General features: G+C 44.7%; 1 protein-coding gene across 7 annotated transcripts in view; it reads left to right on the top strand.

Moving 5' to 3' along the window:
- MTMR1 (myotubularin related protein 1) overlaps window positions 1-20,354 on the top strand; it is a 76,042-nt gene that overhangs the window by 51,788 nt on the left and 3,900 nt on the right. For 6 of the 7 annotated variants that reach the window (XM_030846961.3, XM_060292916.2, XM_030846960.3 and 3 more), the window contains 3 exons: window positions 8,308-8,400; window positions 13,093-13,206; window positions 16,877-17,053. In XM_030846961.3, coding sequence (XP_030702821.1) covers window positions 8,308-8,400; window positions 13,093-13,206; window positions 16,877-17,053 — 384 coding nt within the window. Of the gene's footprint in view, window positions 1-8,307; window positions 8,401-13,092; window positions 13,207-16,876; window positions 17,054-20,354 lie in introns of those variants that run through there. The other variant, XM_060292920.1, reaches the window with a different exon arrangement.

Genomic DNA, 20,354 nt, shown 5'->3' with positions numbered 1-20,354 from the left:
ATGGACACTTCAGTTGCTTCCATGTCCTGGCTATTGTAAACAGTGCTGCAGTGAACATTGCGGTACATATCTCTTTTTGAATTATGGTTTTCTCAGGGTATATGCCCAGTAGTGGGATTGCTGGGTCGTAGCGTAGTTCCGTTTTTAGTTTTTTAAGGAAGCTCCATACTGCTCTCTATAGTGGTTCTACCAATATACATTCCTACCAACAGTGCAAGAGGGTTCCCTTTCCTCCATACCCTCTCCAGCATTTATTGTTTGTAGATTTTTTGATGATGGCCATTCTGACCAGTGTGAGGTGATACCTCATTGTAGTTTTGATTTGCATTTCTCTGATGATTAGTGATCTTGAGCATCCTTTCACGTGTTTGTTGGCAGTCTGTATATCTTCTTTGGAGAAATGTGTCTTTAGGTCTTCAGTCCATTTTGGGATTGGGTTGTTTGCATTTTTGCTACTGAGCTGCTTGTATATTTTGGAGATTAATCCTTTGTCAGTTGCTTCGTTTGCAAATAGTTTCTCCCATTCTGAGGGTTGTCTTTTGGTCTTGTTTATGGTTTCCTTTGCTGTGCAAAAGCTTTGAAGTTTCATTAGGTCCCATTTGTTTATTTTTGGTTTTATTTCCATTTGTCTAGGAGGTGGGTCAAAAAGGATCTTGCTGTGATTTATGTCATAGAGTGTTCTGCCTATGTTTTCCTCTAAGAGTTTGATAGTGTCCAGTCTTACATTTAGGTCTTTAATCCACTTTGAGCTTATTTTTGTGTATGGTGTTAGGAAGTGTTCTAATTTCATTCTTTTACATGTAGCTGTCTAGTTTTCCCAGCACCACTTATGGAAGAGGCTGTCTTTTCTCCACTGTATATTCTTGCTTCCTTTATCAAAGATAAGGTGACCATACATGCATGGGTTTATCTCTGGGCTTTCTATCCTGTTCCATTGATCTATATTTCTGTTTTTGTGCCAGTACCATATTATCTTGATTACTGTAGCTTTGTAGTATAGTCTGAAGTCAGGGAGCCTGATTCCTCCAGCTCCATTTTTCTTTCTCAAGATTGCTTTGGCTATTCGGGGTCTTTTGTGTTTCCATATAAATTGTAAAATTTTTTGTTCTAGTCCTGTGAAAAATGCCGTTGGTAGGTTTTTTTTTTTTTTAAACAAATTTATTTATTTTATTTATTTATATTTGGCTGCACTGGGTCTTTGTTGCTGCTCACGGGCTTTCTCTAGTTGTGGTGAATGGGGGCTACTGTTGGTTGTGGTTCACAGGCTTCTCATTGCGGTGGCTTCTCTTGTTGCAGAGCATGGGCTCTAGATGCATGGGCTTCAGTAGCTCTGGCTCACAGGCTCTAGAGTGCAGGCTCAGTAGTTGTGGCGTACAGGCTTAGTTGCTCCGCGGCATGTAGGATCTTCCCAGACCAGGGCTCAAACCCGTGTTCCCTGCATTGGCAGGCATATTCTTAACCGCTGTACCACCAGGGAAGCCCACATTGGTAATTTGATAGGGAGTGCATTGAACCTCAATCAAAGTAGATTGCTTTGGGGAGTATAATCAATTTCACAGTGTTGATTCTTCCAATCCAAGAACGTGGAATATCTCTCCATCTGTTTGTATCGTCTTTAATTTCTTTCATCAGTGTCTTATCGTTTTCTGCATACAGGTCTTTTGTCTCCTTAGGTAGGTTTATTCCTAGGTATTTTCTTCTTTTTGTTGCAGTAGTAAATGGGAGTGTTTCCTTAATTTCTCTTTCAGATTTTCATCATTAGTGTATAGGAATGCAAGAGATTTCTGTGCATTAATTTTGTATCCTGCTACTTTACCAAATTCATTGATTAGCTCTAGTAGTAGTCTGGTAGCATCTTTAGGATTCTCTATGTATGGTATCATGTCATCTGCAAACAGTGACAGTCTTACTTTTCTTTTCTGATTTGGATTCCATTTATTTCTTTTTCTTCTCTGATTGCTGTGGCTAAAACTTCCAAAAGTATGTTGAATAATAGTGGTGAGTGGGCAACCTTGTCTTGTTCCTGATCTTAGTGGAAATGCTTTCAGTTTTTCACCACTGAGGATGATGTTGGCTGTGGGTTTGTCATATATGGCCTTTATTATGTTGAGGTAAGTTCCTTCTGTGTCTACTTTCTGAAGAGTTTTTATCATACATGGGTGTTGAATTTTGTCGAAAGCTTTTTCTGCATCTGTTGAGATGATCATATGGTTTTTCTCCTTCAGTTTGTTAATATGGTGTATCACATTGATTGATTTGCATATATTGAAGAATCCTTGCATTCCTGGGATAAACCCCACTTGATCATGATGTATGATCCTTTTAATGTGCTGTTGGATTCTGTTTGCTAGTATTTTGTTGAGGATTTTTGCATCTATGTTCATCAGTGATATTGGCCTGTAGTCTTCTTTTTTGTGATATCTTTGTCTGATTTGGGTATCAGGGTGATGGTGGTCTTGTAGAATGAGTTTGGATGTGTTCCTCCCTCTGCTATATTTTGGAAGAGTTTGAGAAGGATAAGTATTAGCTCTTCTCTAAATGTTTCACAGTATTCACCTGTGAAGCCATCTGGTCCTGGGTTTTTGTTTGTTGGAAGATTTTTAATCACAGTTTCAATTTCAGTGCTTGTGATTGGTCTGTTTATATTTTCTGTTTCTTCCTGGTTCAGTCTGGAAAGGTTGTGCTTTTCTAAGAATTTGTCCATTTCTTCCAGGTTGTCCATTTTATTGGCATAGAGTTGCTTGTAGTGATCTCTCATGATCCTTTGTATTTCTGCAGTGTCAGTTGTTACTTCTCCTTTTTCATTTCTAATTCTATCAATTTGAGTCTTCTCCCTTCTTTTCTTGATGAGTCTGGCTATTGGTTTATCAATTTTGTTTATCTTCTCAAAGAACCAGCTTTTCGTTTTATTGATCTTTGCTATTGTTTCCTTCATTTCTTTTTTACTTATTTCTGATCTGATCTTTATGATTTCTTTCCTTCTGCTAACTTTGGGGTTTTTTTTTGTTCTTCTTTCTCTAATTGCTTTAGGTGTAAGGTTAGGTTGTTTATTCGAGATGTTTCCTGTTTCTTAAGGTAGCATTGTATTGCTATAAACTTCCCTCTTAGAACTTCTTTTGCTGCATCCCATAGTTTTTGGGTCGTCGTGTCTCCATTGTCATTTGTTTCTAGGTTTTTTTTAATTTCCTCTTTGATTTCTTCAGTGATCACTTCGTTATTAAGGAGTGTATTGTTTAGTCTCCATGTGTTTGTATTTTTTACAGTTTTTTCCTGTAATTGTTATCTAGCTTTATAGCGTTGTGGTTGGAAAAGATACTTGATACGATTTCAGTTTTCTTAAATTTACCAAGGCTTGATTTGTGTCCCAAGATATGATCTATCCTGGAGAATGTTCTATGAGCACTTGAGAAGAAAGTGTATTCTGTTGTTTTTGGATGGAATGTGCTATAAATATCAATTAAGTCCATTTTGTTTAATATATCATTTAAAGCTTGTGTTTCCTTATTTGTTTTCATTTTGGATGATCTGTCCATTGGTGAAAGTGGGGTGTTAAAGCCCTCTACTATTATTGTGTTATTGTCGATTTCCCCTTTTGTGGCTGTTAGCATTTGCCTTATGTATTGAGGTGCCCCTATGTTGGGTGCGTAACTATTTACAATTGTAATATCTTCTTCTTGGGTTGATCCCTTGATCATTATGTAGCGTCCTTCTTTGTCTCTTGTAATAGTCTTTATTTTAAAGTCTATTTTGTCTGATATGAGAATTGCTACTCCAGCTTTCTTTTGATTTCCATTTGCATGAAATATCTTTTTCCATTCCCTGACTTTTGGTGTGTATGTGTCCCTAGGTCTGAAGTGGGTCTTTTGTAGACAGCATATATATGGGTCTTGTTTTTGTATCCATTCAGCCAGTCTATGTCTTTTGGTGGGAACATTTAATCCATTTACATTTAAGGTAATTATCGATATGTATGTTCATGTTACCATTTCCTTAATTGTTCTGGGTTTGTTATTGTAGGCCTTTTCCTTCTCTTGTGTTTCCTGCCTAGAGAAATTCCTTTGGCATTCATTGTAAAGCTGGTTTGGTGGTGCTGAGTTCTCTTAGCTTTTGCTTGTCTGTAAAGGTTTTAATTTCTCCATCGAATCTGAATGAGATCCTTGCTGGGTAGAGTAATCTTGGTTGTAGGTTTTTCCCTTTCATCACTTTAAATATGTCCTGCCACTCCCTTCTGGTTTGTAGAGTTTCTGCTGAAAGATCAGCTGTTAACCTTATGGGGATTCCCTTGAATGTTATTTGTTGCTTTTCCCTTGCTGCTTTTAATATTTTTTCTTTGTATTTAAGTTTTGATAGTTTGATTAATATGTTTCTTGGAGTGTTTCTCCTTGGATTTTTCCTGTTTGGGACCCTCTGCACTTCCTGGACTTGATTGACTATTTCCTTTCCCATGTTAGGGAAGTTTTCAACTATAATCTCCTCAAATATTTTCTCAGACCCTTTCTTTTTCTCTTCTTCTTCTGAGACCCCTATATTTCGAATGTTGGTACATTTAATATTGTCCTAGAGGTGTCTGAGACTGTCCTCAAGTCTTCTCATTCTTTTTTCTTTATTCTGCTCTGCAGTAGTGATTTCCGCTATTTTATCTTCCAGGTCTCTTGTCTGTTCTTCTGCCTCATTAATTCTGCTATTGATTCCTTCTAGAGAATTTTTAATTTCATTTATAATGTTGTTCATCATTGTTTGTTTGCTCTTTAGTTCTTCTAGGTCCTTGTTAAACGTGTCTTATATTTTCTCCATTCTGTTTTCAAGATTTTGGATCATCTTTACTATCATTATTCTGAATTCTTTTTCAGGTAGGGTGCCTATTTCCTCCTCATTTGTTTGGTCTGGTGGGTTTCTACCTTGCTCCTTCATCTGCTGTGTGTTTCTCTGTCTTCTCATTTTGTTTAACTTACTGTGTTTGGGATCTCCTTTTGCAGGCTACAGGTTCGTAGTTCCCGTTGTTTCTGCTGTCTGCCCCCTGTGGCTAAGGTTGCTTCAGGGGCTTGTGTAGGCTTCCTGGTGGAGGGGACTGTGCCTGTGTTCTGGTGACTGGGGCTGGATCTTGTCTTTCTGGTGGGCAGGGCCATGTCCAGTAGTGTGTTTTGGGGTGTCTGTGAAGTTAGTATGACTTTAGGCCGCCTCTCTGCTAATGGATGGGGTTGTGTTCCTCTCTTGCTAGTTGTTTGGCATGGGGTGTCCAGCACTGGAGCTTGCTGGCCGTTGAGTGGAGCTGGGTCTTAGCGTTGAGACGGAGATCTCTGGGAGACCTCTCGCCGATTGATATTACGTGGGTCCAGGAGGCCTCTGGTGGTCCAGTGTCCTGAACTCGGCTCTCCCACCTCAGAGGCCCAGTCCTGACAGCCAGCCAGAACACCAAGACCCTGTCAGCCACACGGCTCAGAAGAAAAGGGAGAAAAAAAAGAAAGAAAGAAATTTAAAAATTAAAAGAAACAAAATAAAATAATTATTAAAATAAAAAAAAATTTAAGTAATAAGAAAAAGAAGAGAGCAGCCAAACCAATAAACAAATCCACCAATGATATCAAGTGCTAAAAACTATACTAAGATAAACATAAAAATCAGGAACCAGTCAGTTGCATACAGTAAACCCCAAGTCTACAGTTGCTCCCAAAGTCCACTGCCTCACTTTTGCGATGATTCGTCGTCTATTCATGTATTCCACAGATGCAGGGTGCATCAAGTTGACTGTGGGGATTTAATCCACTGCTCATGAGGCTTCAACTTCCCCAACTTCTTAATGTTGGGGTGCCCTAGGGCTCAGTCCTCACATCGTTTCTTTTCTTTTTGTATGCTTCATCCCTTACTGAGCTCAGCCAGTCCCATGATTTTAAATGCATGTATTTCAAATCTGTCATCCCCTCCCCATTGCCACTCCATCCCCCTTAGTTCAGGCCTGGCCAGCTCCCTCGGGACTATTATGGCAGTCTCCCTGTCTCCTTCCAACCCACTGTCCCCACTGTAGCAGATGGGGCATTACATAAAGCAGATCTGGTGCCGGCTCTCCCCAGCACAAACCCCTCTGAGTGCCCACGGCCTACTGGGTTGTGGGCAAACTCCTCAGCGCCACGTTTGGGGCCCTTGGTGATCTGGCCCTGGCCCACCTTTCCAACCTCGTCTCACCTCTCTCGCCTTGCCTCAACCATGCCCTGCTACTTATGGCACCCCTGGTGGCCGCCACCAACCCCCCACCCCCTGAGCCTCCCCACTGCTTCTCATAGAATCTATCCCTGGCCAGCCAGAAGCAAGTTCCTCCTGGTCCTTCAAGTTCTATCTCAAGTAAGACCTCCTCCATGACCGTGACTCGTGACTTTCCCGCCTAGCTTCCTCCTCTAGACCATCCTGGGATGGCTGCTTGTTCCTTTGCAGCCCCACCATATGTGTCTCAGACTAGGAAGCCCCGGCACACTTTATCGCCTCTGTTGTTTACAGGTGTTCTCCTGCGACTAAACCACAAGTGAATTATTCATTGAGCACAGATGCTGGGTCTCATGTATAGTGTACCCCAGGTTCCTAGCCAGGGGCTTGGCCTCCACTGGACCCCATGAAACCACCAGAAATCCTAAGGGCTGGGTGGGGGACGCCTTGCACGCACCGTAAGAGTTCAATGCGTCTCTATTAAAAGAAAGAATGGATCTTAAGTTGTAAACTGTCAGTGCAAAACTTCCCCTGGTGCCTTAAATACTGAGGAGTAGGTTCCACAACTTATTTTATATAGAAGTACAGAAGTAATGTAATACATGCAGCCACTCTGGAAAACAGTGTGGCAGTGCCTCAAAAACTTAAAAATAGAACTACCATATGATCCAGCAATTCTGCTTCTGAGTATATACCCCCAAAACAGGGACTCAGACACTTACTTGCACACCCATGTTCATAGCAGCATGACTCACAGTAGCCCAAAGGTGGAAGTAACCCAGTGTCCATCAACAGGTGAACGGGTAAATAGACTGTGGTCTACCCATACAGTGGGATGTCATTCAGCTTCCAAAGGGAAGAAAATTCTGATACCTGCTACAACACGGATGAATTAAGAGGACGTTATGCTAAATGAAAGAAGCCAGTTGCAAAAGGACAAACGGCACGATTCCACGTGTATGAAGTATCTAGAGCAGTCGAATCTGTAGAGACAAAGGAGGATGAGGGGGTCCAGGGGCTGGCGGAGGGGAATAGGGAGTTACTCTTTCAGTTTGGGAAGTTCTAGAGACGGATGCTGGCGATGCTTGTACAACAGTGTGAATGTACTTAATGCCACTGAACTATACACTTAAAATGGTTTTGCTGGTAAATTTGATATGTAGTTTTCACTACAATTAAATTTTTTTAAAAAAAGAAGACAGTATACTGTTCCTTTGAGGGGTTCATGTTGACTTGATCATTTATTTCTTTTTCTGTCTTTCTTGGTGGCGATTTCATAGGCCAGTATTTCTTGATCTTCCTGTGTGGTGATTGCCTTGTATCTTCATAACTTTCCTTTTCATCCTTTTGCTTAGGCATCAAATTACTCGAAGTTTTTGTTAGAATGCTCACTTGTGAGCTGTTTTTAACTTGACATTTTCAGTGTTTTTGTCAGTCCTGTTTATGTGTTTGAAATTATCTTTTACCTTTTAATGTGAATCTATTAACATCTTGTAAAATATCAAAAGGTATGATATACAATAGTGGATATCAGTTATGTCTTAAAACTGGAAGAAAACCTGGAGATACAATCCCGAACTGCCTTGAAGACTCCCCATTACCATTTCAACAGTGAGGCTTTGAGGTTCTCTGAGTCATGCAGAATTGGCTAAAACTTGTGGACTGTTAATTGTTGTTTTGATTCTCAGACTTCTTGACATTTCTGAAAAATGGGGGAAAAAAACTACACTTGTGGAGAAAACGGCAGTCGTCATGTGCTTTGTGAGCTGCTAATTGCTGGTCCCACATTGACACCAAGCACTTGGCGTGGTGGCTGGGGTGGACTGGAAGGTCGGCTGGCCTTTTGCTTATGACTTCTCCATCTCCACTACACTAAAGGGCACTTATAAAGCAATCAACGTGTAAAAACAGGACGCTGAAATTTTGTTTCCTAAGAGTAATGGCAGTCGGTTCAACGCAATGAACGTTTTTGAGTGCCTTTTATGTGCCTGGAATTCTGTTAGGCCTTGGGACATATAAATGAGACATGCTTCTTGCCACCAGGCAATTTAAAGTGACTTTTGAGAGGACCATGGCATACATTAAAATGTTTAACCTCTTGATTGTTTTCAGCGAGTGGGCCATGGCAATGACAACCATGCAGATGCTGACCGATCCCCTATATTTCTTCAGTTTATTGACTGTGTTTGGCAAATGACAAGACAGGTGAGAGATTTCAAGTCTATTTCTGACCTTTATAGTCTGATCTAAGCATATCTTAAAGTTGAAGACAAACTTTAATTTCAGGTTCGTTCAAAGTGAAGATGTGTGTGTGTTAAATATGACCCCTTCTGTTATTTAACTCAGTTTGATTCTAATTACTTAGAAATATAAGCAGAAAATTGGAAACCAACTTCACACCTAAAGGTGCTTTTCTCCTGCAAGCAGTTTTTGTCCGTCATGCTGTCCGGCAGCTGTGCAAACCCTGCCCCTCAGTCCTTCTCTTTCTTTCACTTGCCCTCTCTCTGTCAGGGTAAGCACACACAGCCCGCTGCTGGGCAGGTACTGGAAGATTCCCAGGAGTTAGAAATGGGGATGTGACTGAACAAAGGGGGTGGAGACCAGGGAATCCAGGACCCTCTACGCCCCGCCCCAGGCCACAGCCCCTCCCACCCCAAGGTGAGGAGGAAAAGGACTGTCCCAGGACCGGTGGCAGATACGAAGCTGCTGAGCGTCTTGTCATTTCTTACCTGGCAGTGCGTGGGGCCCTGGTAAGCCAGGTGGCCACGCAGGGGTCTCCCTTCCCTAAGCCACTCGGCCCGATGGTCAGCAGGCCAGAAGGCATGTGCTGTTTCTTCCCTCATCTCCAGCGTCGAAACCCAAGTTTGGGGTCTTACCCTCACGATAGGACATTGTGCCATGCAAATGGACCTGGAATCAGAGCCAGAGAACAAGCCAGAGTGCCGGAGACAGCCAGAGGGACCGGAGACAGGAGGGAAACCAAAATAGAGGCAGAGATACAGTGAGAGGGACAGAGGCGAGGGAGAGGCAGAAAGAGCAAGCAAAATGCAGAGCCCTTTCCAAAGTGCCTGCTTGGGTGGGACTATGGGGAAGAGAGGATAGAAGAGCATGGCCTGGGCCCTCTCCTTCCTGTTGACCTGGAGGTCTGGCCTTGACTGCCTCGGGCACACGAAGGGGACCATATCATGTTAACGATGCGCCTGCTTGGGCCCTGCCCCTGGACACCCTTCTTCCTGTGGGCCTGGGGAGAGGCCCAGGTGTGTGTAGTTCTTAAAAGCTCCCCAGGTGGTTCTGATATGAAAATGAGTTACAGGACAAGTGATCCAGACAAGTGGTTCCCAGTGCAGTCCTGGGGCCAGTAGCCTCAGCCTCCCTGGAACTGAGAGATGCAGGTTCTCAGGCCCCGCCCCAGACCTGCTGACCCTGGATGGGGGGCAGCACTCTGTTTCACAAGCCCTCCAGGGATTCTGCTCTACTGGGGTGCTGCTTAAACTTGACTGTGCACACAGATACCCTGGGGATCTTGTCAAAATGCAGTTCTGATTCACGGGTCTGGGGCAGAGCCTGAGAGTCTGCATTTCTAACAAGCTCCCAGGCTGTGCTACTGGTCCACAGATCACACTGGAGTAGGAAGGATCATGAGAGAATAGATAGATATGCCTTCAGAAATTAGAAAATAATTGGGCTGGCGTGGGGTTCTAAGCAGCCGAAGTACATTTCACAGAGTCCTCAGGCCCTCCCTTAGAACCTCCTCGCACTTTTAGACCCAGCTTCCCCAAGCTGATTGGGCTCTTGCATCATCTGAGTGCGCAGTTCCCGGCTGATTCAAAGCAGCCAGTTAGGTAGAGGGGTGGGGGTAGAGGAGGGGTGGTCTCAGCGGCGGGCACCCGATGGTATGAGTAACAGGGAACAGCAAACACATACTCAAAAGGCACGGACACTGGCCTCAAGTCTTACTGTTTTGTAGTGCCATGTACTCGCAATTTGTATTGATTCCAAGCCAGTAACAAATTAAATGATGGTTACATTCAGGTTAAGACAGGAAGATATGAAATACATTTCAGAAAAATTACATAAAAAGGCTGAACACAGAAAATAATTCTGATGCTTCTGAAGGGATAAGCACCATTTTTGTGGATGTGAAGTAGCTTATTCCTCCCAACTGCCTAAAGTGCGTGTGTGCGTGCGTGCGTGTGTGTGTGTGTGTGTGTGTGCGTGTGTGTGTGTAACATCTTCAAACTGACTTCCATTCTTCATATTGCTTAGTGTCTATTTTCATGTCTAATTTATATAATTTTTGTAATGTTTGATTTTTAAGAAAGAAAATGAGGGGTTTGTGTTAGGTTTCAGATGCTTCTTACAAGCTTTAAGATTCTGTCCGTGAAATGTGTATAATTAATTTCTTTTAAAATACCATTGTTAATGCATTAGGAGACACACCAGTAATCAGTCTAACTATGAATTAAGTTACAAGTGAATGAGATATGTAGCTTGTCAGAAAAGATGCAGTAATGTGACAAGATTAACTTATTTTTAGGTTTCCTACTGCTAAATCAAATAAGCTAAGTCAGTGTAACGTTGTTAGACATCTCAATGAAATGAACTAGTCTGTGTGCACAAATTGATATCAAAGGAACTGAGGGAAAAAGTCATTGAAGGACTCCAGAGAAGAGTCTCAAAGACACTCTGCAATAACCCCAGTTTAAACAGACTTTTTACGCTTTTGGATCGGTTTAATAGTTGATGTTTTTGTCCATCAAGAGGTGCAGAATTTCATTATGGATTTCTATGGGGTTTTTGAGACCACACTTTTTAAAGTGTATGGTATAGTTTCCAGGAGAAAAGGCTAAAAGAAACTGTGAATCACAGAGGCTTAATCTTGTATTTGTATCTAGCAGTTGCTACTTCCTCTGATGAAATGTTTCCTGAACTGAGTTTAACACCACAATGCCCTTCGGATGCGAATAGCAGTCCTGACCTAACATGAATAGATGGAGCCTTTGTGTCCCCGTGTTTCGGGTGCCAACCGGCTTGGGCTGAGCCCCGCCCACCCTGACCTCCCATACCTGCTTCCCACTTGGCCGGAGTAAGGCTTGTAGTCAGTGGCGATGCCCCCCTCCACGGCCCGCCCAACCAAGCTCGCAGATCCAGAATGCGGGCTCAGGGTTAGGACTAAAGACTCATGACTTCAAAAATATGTCAATAGAAGCTTTGCTGTCCTGTTGATAAATGTATATTTTTAAACGCTTGAAAATGAAATACAGACCTTCCATTTCTATCCTTGATTTAATTGCTTCAGTATATATGTAACTGTTATATTTTTGCTTAAAATTCATAAATTTCTTGGTGCCAATAACTTATAAACAGAGCATGACTAAGCTGCATAGAAAAATACTAGAAAAAATTGACATAATGTACTTGGCCAGATTTAGTTGATTTAGTTCATCATTGATTTGGTTCATCATTGATTTAGTTCATCTAAGAACAAGATTAAAAAAAAAGTTATGTGTTTCTCTGAGAGCAGTCCTTAAGGTAGACAGAGGCAAATCTTAATCTAGGGCCGCTGAGCAGAATTCCTTAGGTTGGCTAATGTCACAGCCTGGTGAGGAAAATAACAATTTCAGATGGAGTTTGGACAGTCCTGCATTGACCATTGTTTCGAATTGAGAAGCTTGTCTCTGGTCTAGTAAAGTAATAAAGATAAGCTTAAAAAATAAACTTTCCATCAGTGACTCTGGTTGTCACTCTAGAGATGACAGAATTAGTTGTGACAGTCTGCAAACATCTCTGATTAGGGAATAGATCTTTAAAGTACACTGATGCACAAAAATATGATGGGTAATTCTATTTGGTTTTGTTCTAATTGCCTTTGCTTCACTGAATAGGTGATGAATATTTCACTATGTTTTTACATTAGAATTCTGGTACATGGTAGGCTCCCAGTACATGCCTGCTGCTAGGATCATTATCATCATTTCCAGATCGTCTCTATCATGGCTACTAAATGTCAGCTACTGGCTAGAAACTCACGGCAGTGGTAATTCTTTGCTGGAATTCTGCTAGCCCCATTAAGAATTACCTGAAACAGCAATTGAGAGGATCATGTGGTTTTCCTCCTTATTCTGTTAATATAGCGAATTACAGTAATAGTTTTTTTTGTTTTTTTTTTTTGTTTTTGGTAACCTTGATCTTCAACTCTTAAAGCAGCCTTGCATTCCCGAGACAAACCCCACTTGGCCATGTGGTGTTACCCCTTTTACATTGTATATTGCCAGGTTCAGTGTGCTTACGTATTGGTAAGAATCTGGGGATGTATGTCCATGGAGTTGTCTCTGTGGGAAGGCTTTTAATTTCGAGTTGTTTGTTTAATAGAAAAGGACTTTCTATTTCTTCTTCAGTCACTTACCTGGGAATCCCCCTCCCTTCTCTGTGACTCAGAATGTGCTTCCACAAGGGAAGCTGGGACAATAGTAGGACTTGTCTCATTGGTTTCCATTCTGAGCTGGGGCGGGGTGTGGTTATCACAGTCCTGTGCTCCTGGCTGTTGCCAGTGTCTACAAACAGCTGGGTCATATATTTTGTCCAGCTCTCTAGTTGTTTCTGGCACAAGGATGAATGCAGGCTGTTCTGTCGTCGTGGCGAGAAGTGGAAGCTCCATAAGCTTTCTTAGGCACTGAAAAGTACAACAGTTTTTGTCGCTTCAGGTTGTTTCTCAGCCAGATCTATAAGCTTGGCCTGGAACCTGGAGACAATTAAGTTCTACATGGCCTCAGTTTTCCTTTTAATCTTTGACTATATTCCAAGTTGTAGCTTAGCTGTCTTTCACAAAAAACTTAGTACCAATTTGTTTTAGAAATTGAACTTTAAAACTAAACCTTATTTCTCTCTCCATTTAAGTTTCCTTCAGCATTCGAGTTTAATGAACTATTCTTGATTACAATTTTGGATCACCTTTATAGCTGTCTCTTTGGGACTTTCTTGTGCAACTGTGAACAGCAGCGACTGAAAGAGGTAAGTGTATTATATCCTCTGGCTTTCCTGACTGCTCGAGTGCCTTTCCCACTAAGTGCCACTGCAGAAGGGGGACTGAAATGGAGAGGGGACTTGGGTCTCACCCTGCTGCTGTCTGTAAATGGAGGGGTTGCACGAAATGCCCTCCCAGGGTTCACCAGCCCCAGCGCATGTGTCTAATCTTCCAGCTGAGTTGACGAAAGCCCCTTCCTTTATGGGTGCGGGGGCCCAGGGAGCCCACAGCTCCCTGAGGTCTCTAGTGTCAGGACTAGACTCTGGACCCCCTAATCTCCAAATGCTATGATGCTGCTCGTCTTTCTCTGTGCTCTTGGGCAGAAGGGTACTGGGAGACCATGGACAAGGAAGTCTGTAGATGAGCCCAAACCTCTCCCGAGGTAGCAAGCTCAACTTTGTTTCCATCAAGCTGATAAAGGAGCAGTTACCAAGCTTCTCTGTTAGATTTACCTCTTCCTTTTCTCCTCACTTTGGGATAAAAGACAGAAATGATCAAAAGTGAGGAAGCATTGGGAGAAGGCAGCTTAAAGAGTGTCCTCTGGTTCACAGAAAAGGACTTCTGCCAGCGGGTTTAGTGTGCTAGAACATTCGAGAACTTAGGAGAAAACGGCAGGCCCCCAGAGCCCGCCTCCCTCTCTCTCAGCGCACAGCTTGACCACTCCCTCACCCTATGCCCTCTCTGGTTCTCCCCCACCTCGCTGGCCTTCCCTGCTCCGTCTGTTTCCTTTTAACCCATCTCTAAACTTGGAGTCACCCGGGCCCAGGTCCTCTTCTTGTTCTCTCTCCAGGTAGCTTCATCTGTCTTGGGGATCCAAATGCTGTTTTCCTCTTCCTCCCTCACCCTTTTGCATCCCACTCAGTGGCACCTCTGCCCATCTAGATGCTAAGGCCACATACATAGGGGCCATCTTCAATCCCTCCCTCGCCCTCACCTCAGCTGCCACGTTCAGTCCCTCAGTGAGTACTGCCAGCCCTGTCCCAGGATGGATTTGCAATCTGGCCACCCCTCACTACTCCACCACGACAAGCCTAGTTGAAGCCTACCCAGCCCGCAGTCTTGCATCTGGAACTAAGGCAGCTGCCCAGAAACGAGCATTTCTGACCTCCAGTGAATCCAAGCATAGCGACCAGGGCAGCGCTCCCAAACTTCAGACTGGTCACGTGCCTCTCCTCTGCTTGAAACCTCCCTGTGGCTTCCCACTGTGATCAGGGTGAAGTCCACATTCCTGAGGGCCCAGTGTGATGGGGCCCTGTTAACCTCCTAATGAAGAAAAAGAATTTAAATGAGTGAATTTTATGGTATGTGACTTATCTCAATAAAGCTGTTTTTAAAGAAAATGTCAACAGAACAATATGGTTCATATGTAGAATTTAAATCCTTATGGTCTTATCTTTTTTTTTAAATCAAAATGTACTCTAAAAAATCAGCTCTCTTGAGATATAATTTACATACCATACAATTAACCCTTTTAAAGTGGACTGTTCAGTGGTTTTTAGTATATTCAGGGTGCAACCATCCCCACCATCTAATTTCATAAAATTCTCATCACCCCAGAAAGAAATCCCATACCCGTTAGCAGTCACTCCCGATTCCTCCCTCTGCCCAGCCCCCGGCAACCACTAATCTACTTTCCGTCTCTATGAACTCACCTCTTCTGGACATTTTGTATAAATAGAATCATACAGTATTTGTCCTCTTGTGTCTGGCTGATTTCACTAAGCATACTGTTTTCAAGGCTCATCCATGTTTGGCATATACCAGTGTGTCGTTCCTTTTTCATGACTGAATAATATTCCATTGTATGGACGGACCATAATTTGTTTATCCAGTCATCAGCAGATGCACATTTGGGTTGTTTCTACTTTGGGCTCTTATGAATACTGCTGCTATGAACATTCATGTTCAAGGTTTTGTGAGGACATATGCTTTCACTTCTCTTGGGGAGACACCTAGGAGTCGAATTGGTGGGTTCATATGGTAGCTCTATGTTTAACCCTTTGAGAAACCACCAGACTGCTTTCCAAAGCAGTTGCAACATTTATCATTTTTACCAGCAATGTCTTAGGGTCCCATTTTCTTCACATCTTTGTAGACACTTGTTATTGTTTATCTTTTTGATTCTAGCCATCCCAGTTGGGTGTGAAGTGGTATTTCATTGTGATTTTTGTGAGCATTTCTCTGATGACTAATGATGCTGAGCGTCTCTTCAGGTGCTTATTGGCCAACTGTATATGTCTGTGGACAAATGTTGGTTCAGATCCTTTGCCCATCTTTATTTGGGTTATCTTGTTATTATTGAGTGAAAGAGTTCCTTATGTATTCTTTACATACATAAGTCCCTTATCAGATACGATTTGCAAATATTTTCTTCCATTCTGTGCACTGTATTTTCACTTCTTTGATGGTGTCATTTGAAACACACGTCTTTAATTTTGATGAAGTCCAAGTTATCTGGGTTTTTTTGGTTCTTATTGTTGCTTGTGCTTTTGTTGTCATATCTAAGAAACTATTGCCTAACTCAAGGTCATGAAAGTTTAAGCCTATGTTTTCTTCTAAGAGTTTAGCTCTTATGTTTAGGCCTGTTATCCATTTTGAGTTACTTTTTGTATGTGGTGTGAGGTAACGGTTCACCTTCATTTTTTTGCACGTGGTTATCTAGTTGTCTCAGCACTGTTTGTTGAAAACATTGTCTTTCTCCCATTGAGTTTTCTTGGCATCCTTGTTGAAAATCAGTTGACCATAAATGTGAAGGTTCATTTCTGTACTCTCTATTCTATTTCATTGATGTGTATGTCTATGTCTGTCCATCCTATGCCAGTACCACCTGTATTGATTACTGCAACTTTGTAGTTAAGTCTTGAAATTGGGAAGTGTGAGACTTCCAAATTTGTTTTTTCCCAAGATTGTTTTGGCTATTTGGGGTCCCTTGAATTATTGCTGGTGTTTCTCTTGTAAATATAAAATATGAAGAGATCCTAATCTCTTGTGTCTAGATAACTTGGGGAGAAGTCAGCTGGCTTGGGAGCAGCAGAATGGTGGAAAACACTCCTGGCCTCACTGTTTTCTCACTTTGGCTTTGTACTTGATCCACGTTTAATGTCGATCTGCCCCATCATGCCTGTGGGTTTGGGTGCCTGCATTCCGATGAGCAATGCAAAGTTACAGTGTACTGTAAAATTGGGAGGTGGCGATCTATAATTTAATGATATATTCTCTATATAAGGCTTCCTCAGCCTGCCACCCCACAGGTTTTCCCCCAGATAGCCATGATTTTCCAGTGAAAGGAATCTTATCTGTAAATTCTACCTATGGTCCTTAATATTAAGGGTCACACAAGCAAGGTGCAAAAAAGAATAAAAAATGTATTTGTTAAATATGGGCCCCATCATCCTGGGATTGTTAGAAGGTTCTCATTCTGCCTTCAAACAGACACAGTCGCCAGATGTCATCTAACTCAGCAGTACGTTTTTCTAGGACAGTAACTAGTTTGTTTTTGGGTCATGTGTGCAGAGGGATGGGGTGGGACTTAGTAAATGTTCCTGGTTTTTATCAGTTGAACCCCCTTCATTATTCAAGTCCTTTTCTCCACGTGGTACAAATTCTTGAGGCTATGAAGTTGAATTTATTTCAGTGTGTTCCTTTTTTGTTTTTCAGGATGTGTATACAAAGACTATATCTCTATGGTCTTATACCAATAGCCAGCTGGATGAGTTTTCTAATCCCTTCTTTGTGAATTATGAAAACCACGTCCTATATCCTGTTACTAGTCTGAGTCATTTGGAATTATGGGTAAACTATTACGTGCGATGGAATCCACGAATGAGGCCTCAGGTATCTTTTTGTTTTTCTTTTCAAAAAAAGCATATCTTTCTGCCCAAGGAGGGATGGTGGTGCAGAATTAAGTGAAGGTACACAGCTGATGAAGTGTTGTAAATTACTGCATTTGTCAGTCCTTCCGATGACTCGACTCGGTCACAGCTTATAGACTCTGGTAGCACAACAGAAAGAGGGCACGTGCCGAGTCACAGAGCACGTACCCCCTTGAGGAAGGGGTCGTTTCCCCCTCCCTTTTCACTGTAACATCTCCTGAGATTGAAAAAATATTACAGAACAGTGCACAGCAGGGCCAGGCAACCAGCTGTGGTCGCCCTTGGCGTTCAGTGGCTGAGCTCTTCCAGCTGGGTGGCCGGGACATGGTGGGTGTGGCTGAGGAGGACCAGGCGCCAGCCCTCACCTCCACGGGCACGTGGCTTTCTACTGAGGGTTCTGGGCTTTTTCTTTTTTTTTAAAGTTGAATTATCTTCGGGTTTACTGGCCGTGCACCAGGAGCACGTCTCCAGGGCCCAGTTTGACCTCATCACTTCTGTTGGCCCCGGATGTGCAGATACGTCTTTCCTCTCTGCCCCCCTCCTGGCTGATCCCTCCCTCTTGCTCTGCACCTTCAGAGCCTCTCCAGGCATGTTTCATCTGTCTCCTCCTGCTTGGGCAGCCGTGACAAAGTCCCACAGACTGGGTGGGTCCAACAACAGAAGTGTATTGTCCCCCAGTTCTGGAGCCCGGAAGTCCAAAATCAGGGTGTCTCAGGGTTGGTTCCTTCTGGGAGCCGTGAGGGCAGGATCCGTTCCAGGCCTCTTTCCTTGGCTTGTAGACGGCCATCTGCTCCCTGTGCCTTTTCACATCGTCTTCCCTCTATGTGTATCTGTGTCCAGATTTCCCCTTTTCATAGGGACACCAGTCATACTGGATTAGGGCCACCCTACTGACCTCATTTTAACTTCATTACCTCTGTAAAGACTCTCTCTGCAAATAAGGTCACATTCTTTGGTACTGAGGGGTGGGATTTCAACTTATGAATTTAGGAGGGACACCTGTAATAGTCCCCAAGCCCCACTAACCACGGGGAGGACTGAACCGTTCATGTCCCTCTCAGTTGCGTGGCATGTGAACGTTGACAAGGCCGTCACTTCACTAACCTTCCCTCCATGCTAGAAATTCGCTTGCTGTAGCCTTGGCTTCGGGCTCCGTCCTGACAGTGCAGCCTGCCGCCTGGGGCACCACTTCCTGCTTGTGCGCGGCTCACCACTCGCCTCTCCTCGCCTCGCCACTCGCCTCCTCTTTCCCTTACTCTGCCTCCTTGCTCCATGCACCAGTTCCACGAAGCTTCAGCTATGGAAGCCCTTTTGTCCTCTAACCCTCTGAGTTGGCTGCGCTGCCCTGGAGACCTGAGGACTGTTCTCCAGAAGGCCACTATCAGGGCCTGTTCAGCACAGTACTTGTTCTTCTCCCGGAGCAGCCCCTGAACCGGGCCTCCCGTCGCCCCCCACCTATGCCCGTCTCCTGGCCTGCGATGGATGCCACATCCCGCCAGGGGCCCCTCAAACCCTCTGACCTCAGAATGCCTTCCCTGCCCTCGGCCTCACACCATGCCAACAGGGGATGCTCAGAGAACCTTTTCTTAGGAAACCTTCCCTGACCTGACCCGCCCCTGCACTTACTCTGAGGGCCCTTCTGTCACCACATATGAGGCAAATGTCTAACGCGGGCATGGGGCCACTAGCTACTTCCCGTGTTGAAGTGGCCAGGGCAGCGGGCACGGCCACACCGGCGCAGACATGCTGGGCGCCAGCAGGGCCAGAGCACGTTTCTACCTACCGAACACCAGGGTTCTGGATGTAATGTGTGTTTTGAGTCGCAAAAATGCCAACTTTTAGGAGTTGTAAAATGTTCCCTTTATTGAACAACATCGGAAGTTGAGGCACAGTCTCAGCTCTTTTCCCATGAAACCAAACAAACAGTATACAGTTAGGCAACTTCTTTGGTCGGTGGTCAGTATTCAAAATACAGGTTTTCAGTTTCGTGGCCAGTAAGCCATCAGTCACCAACTTCAGGCGTCCTGTGCTCACGCCTGTGCCAACGAGCACCCCTCCTGTTAGTTCCATGGCATCTGGACAGTTCAGAATCGGCCGTGGCCTTCAAAAGGCCACCTCACAAGCATGGTCCCCAAACCTGTCCCCTTCCCTCTTGTAACCCACGTGTCTTGCCTTGTGACTCTGGAGTCGTGTAGCCAAAGTCAGTCCTGCGACGGCCCCTTTGGCGCCTGGCGGCCTCCTGTCACCCGCCCCGCCCCCGCTCCAGGCCTCTGGGTCTGTCATCTCAGCTCCCGGATTCCCTTCTCCAGGCCACAGGGACAAGGTGGTGTTCCTCACCTTTTCCCTCTCCTCTTAGATGTGGCATTCTGCAAGGCTGGCCCCCGACACAAGCGCTGTGATGAGATTGAATCACCCCCAGGCGAGCTCCCAGAGCGGTGCTCTGCGCTGACCCGGTGCCCTGACCCGGCTCGTGGTCCTAGGCTGCCAAATCCAGGGCCCCTGGAGCGCTGCTTTCCAGTCTTGAGTCACTTAGGCACCCAGGCCTCTGGCAGCTTCTTCCTACGTGTTGTGTTGTTAGAAATACACCAGGGCTGAGGTCTCCTGCCGCCCCGCCCCCCTCACCCGCCTGGCTCCCTCTGCTGGCGCTACCAGCCTGGCCCTGTGCTGGTCACGAACTTGGTGAGGACAGGCCCCAACTCCTTCTTCAAGCCTGCATGCTGCACGCTCCTCTGTTCTCGAAAGCACGCGAATTCGTACTCACCCGAGCACACTCAGCTCAGGACGATCATGAGAAGCGCAGGCATCGCTGCTCCGGGATGAGGCTGGCGGGGGCGCCCCGGCCAGGGCCAGACCCCGACCCTGGCGGTGAGGCAGTGCCCGCTGCGGGGAAGGTCCCCAGCCTCCTGAGACCTCGCGGGGGTGCGAGTGGCAAATGGATCCCTACAGAGCCCGGCACAGTGCTTGGAGGGCGGTCAGGGGGTGGTCTAGCTCTGTGCGTCCCCCCTGCATCTTCAAGTGAGGCCTTGATCGCAGGGGCTGTGGGCCACCGCAGCGTTGCAGGAAGCTCACGGTAGCAGCGCAGCACAGGCACGGGGAGGGCAGCAGCGGGGCCTGGCCAGGGGATCAGCATGAAGGCTGGTGTCCAGTGATGGGGCAGAGAGCCGGGCTGGCCAGAGCAGAGGCGGGGGGCAGAAAAGAAAAGCAGGGGCACAAGGCGGCTGGCCTCTTTGAGGAGGAGCAGCTAGGATAGCTGCCTGGAGGGG

The sequence above is a fragment of the Globicephala melas genome, chromosome X, assembly GCF_963455315.2.
Source record: "Globicephala melas chromosome X, mGloMel1.2, whole genome shotgun sequence".
NCBI classification, from domain to species: Eukaryota; Metazoa; Chordata; class Mammalia; order Artiodactyla; family Delphinidae; genus Globicephala; species Globicephala melas.
This window is presented reverse-complemented; position numbering and strand designations above follow the sequence as displayed.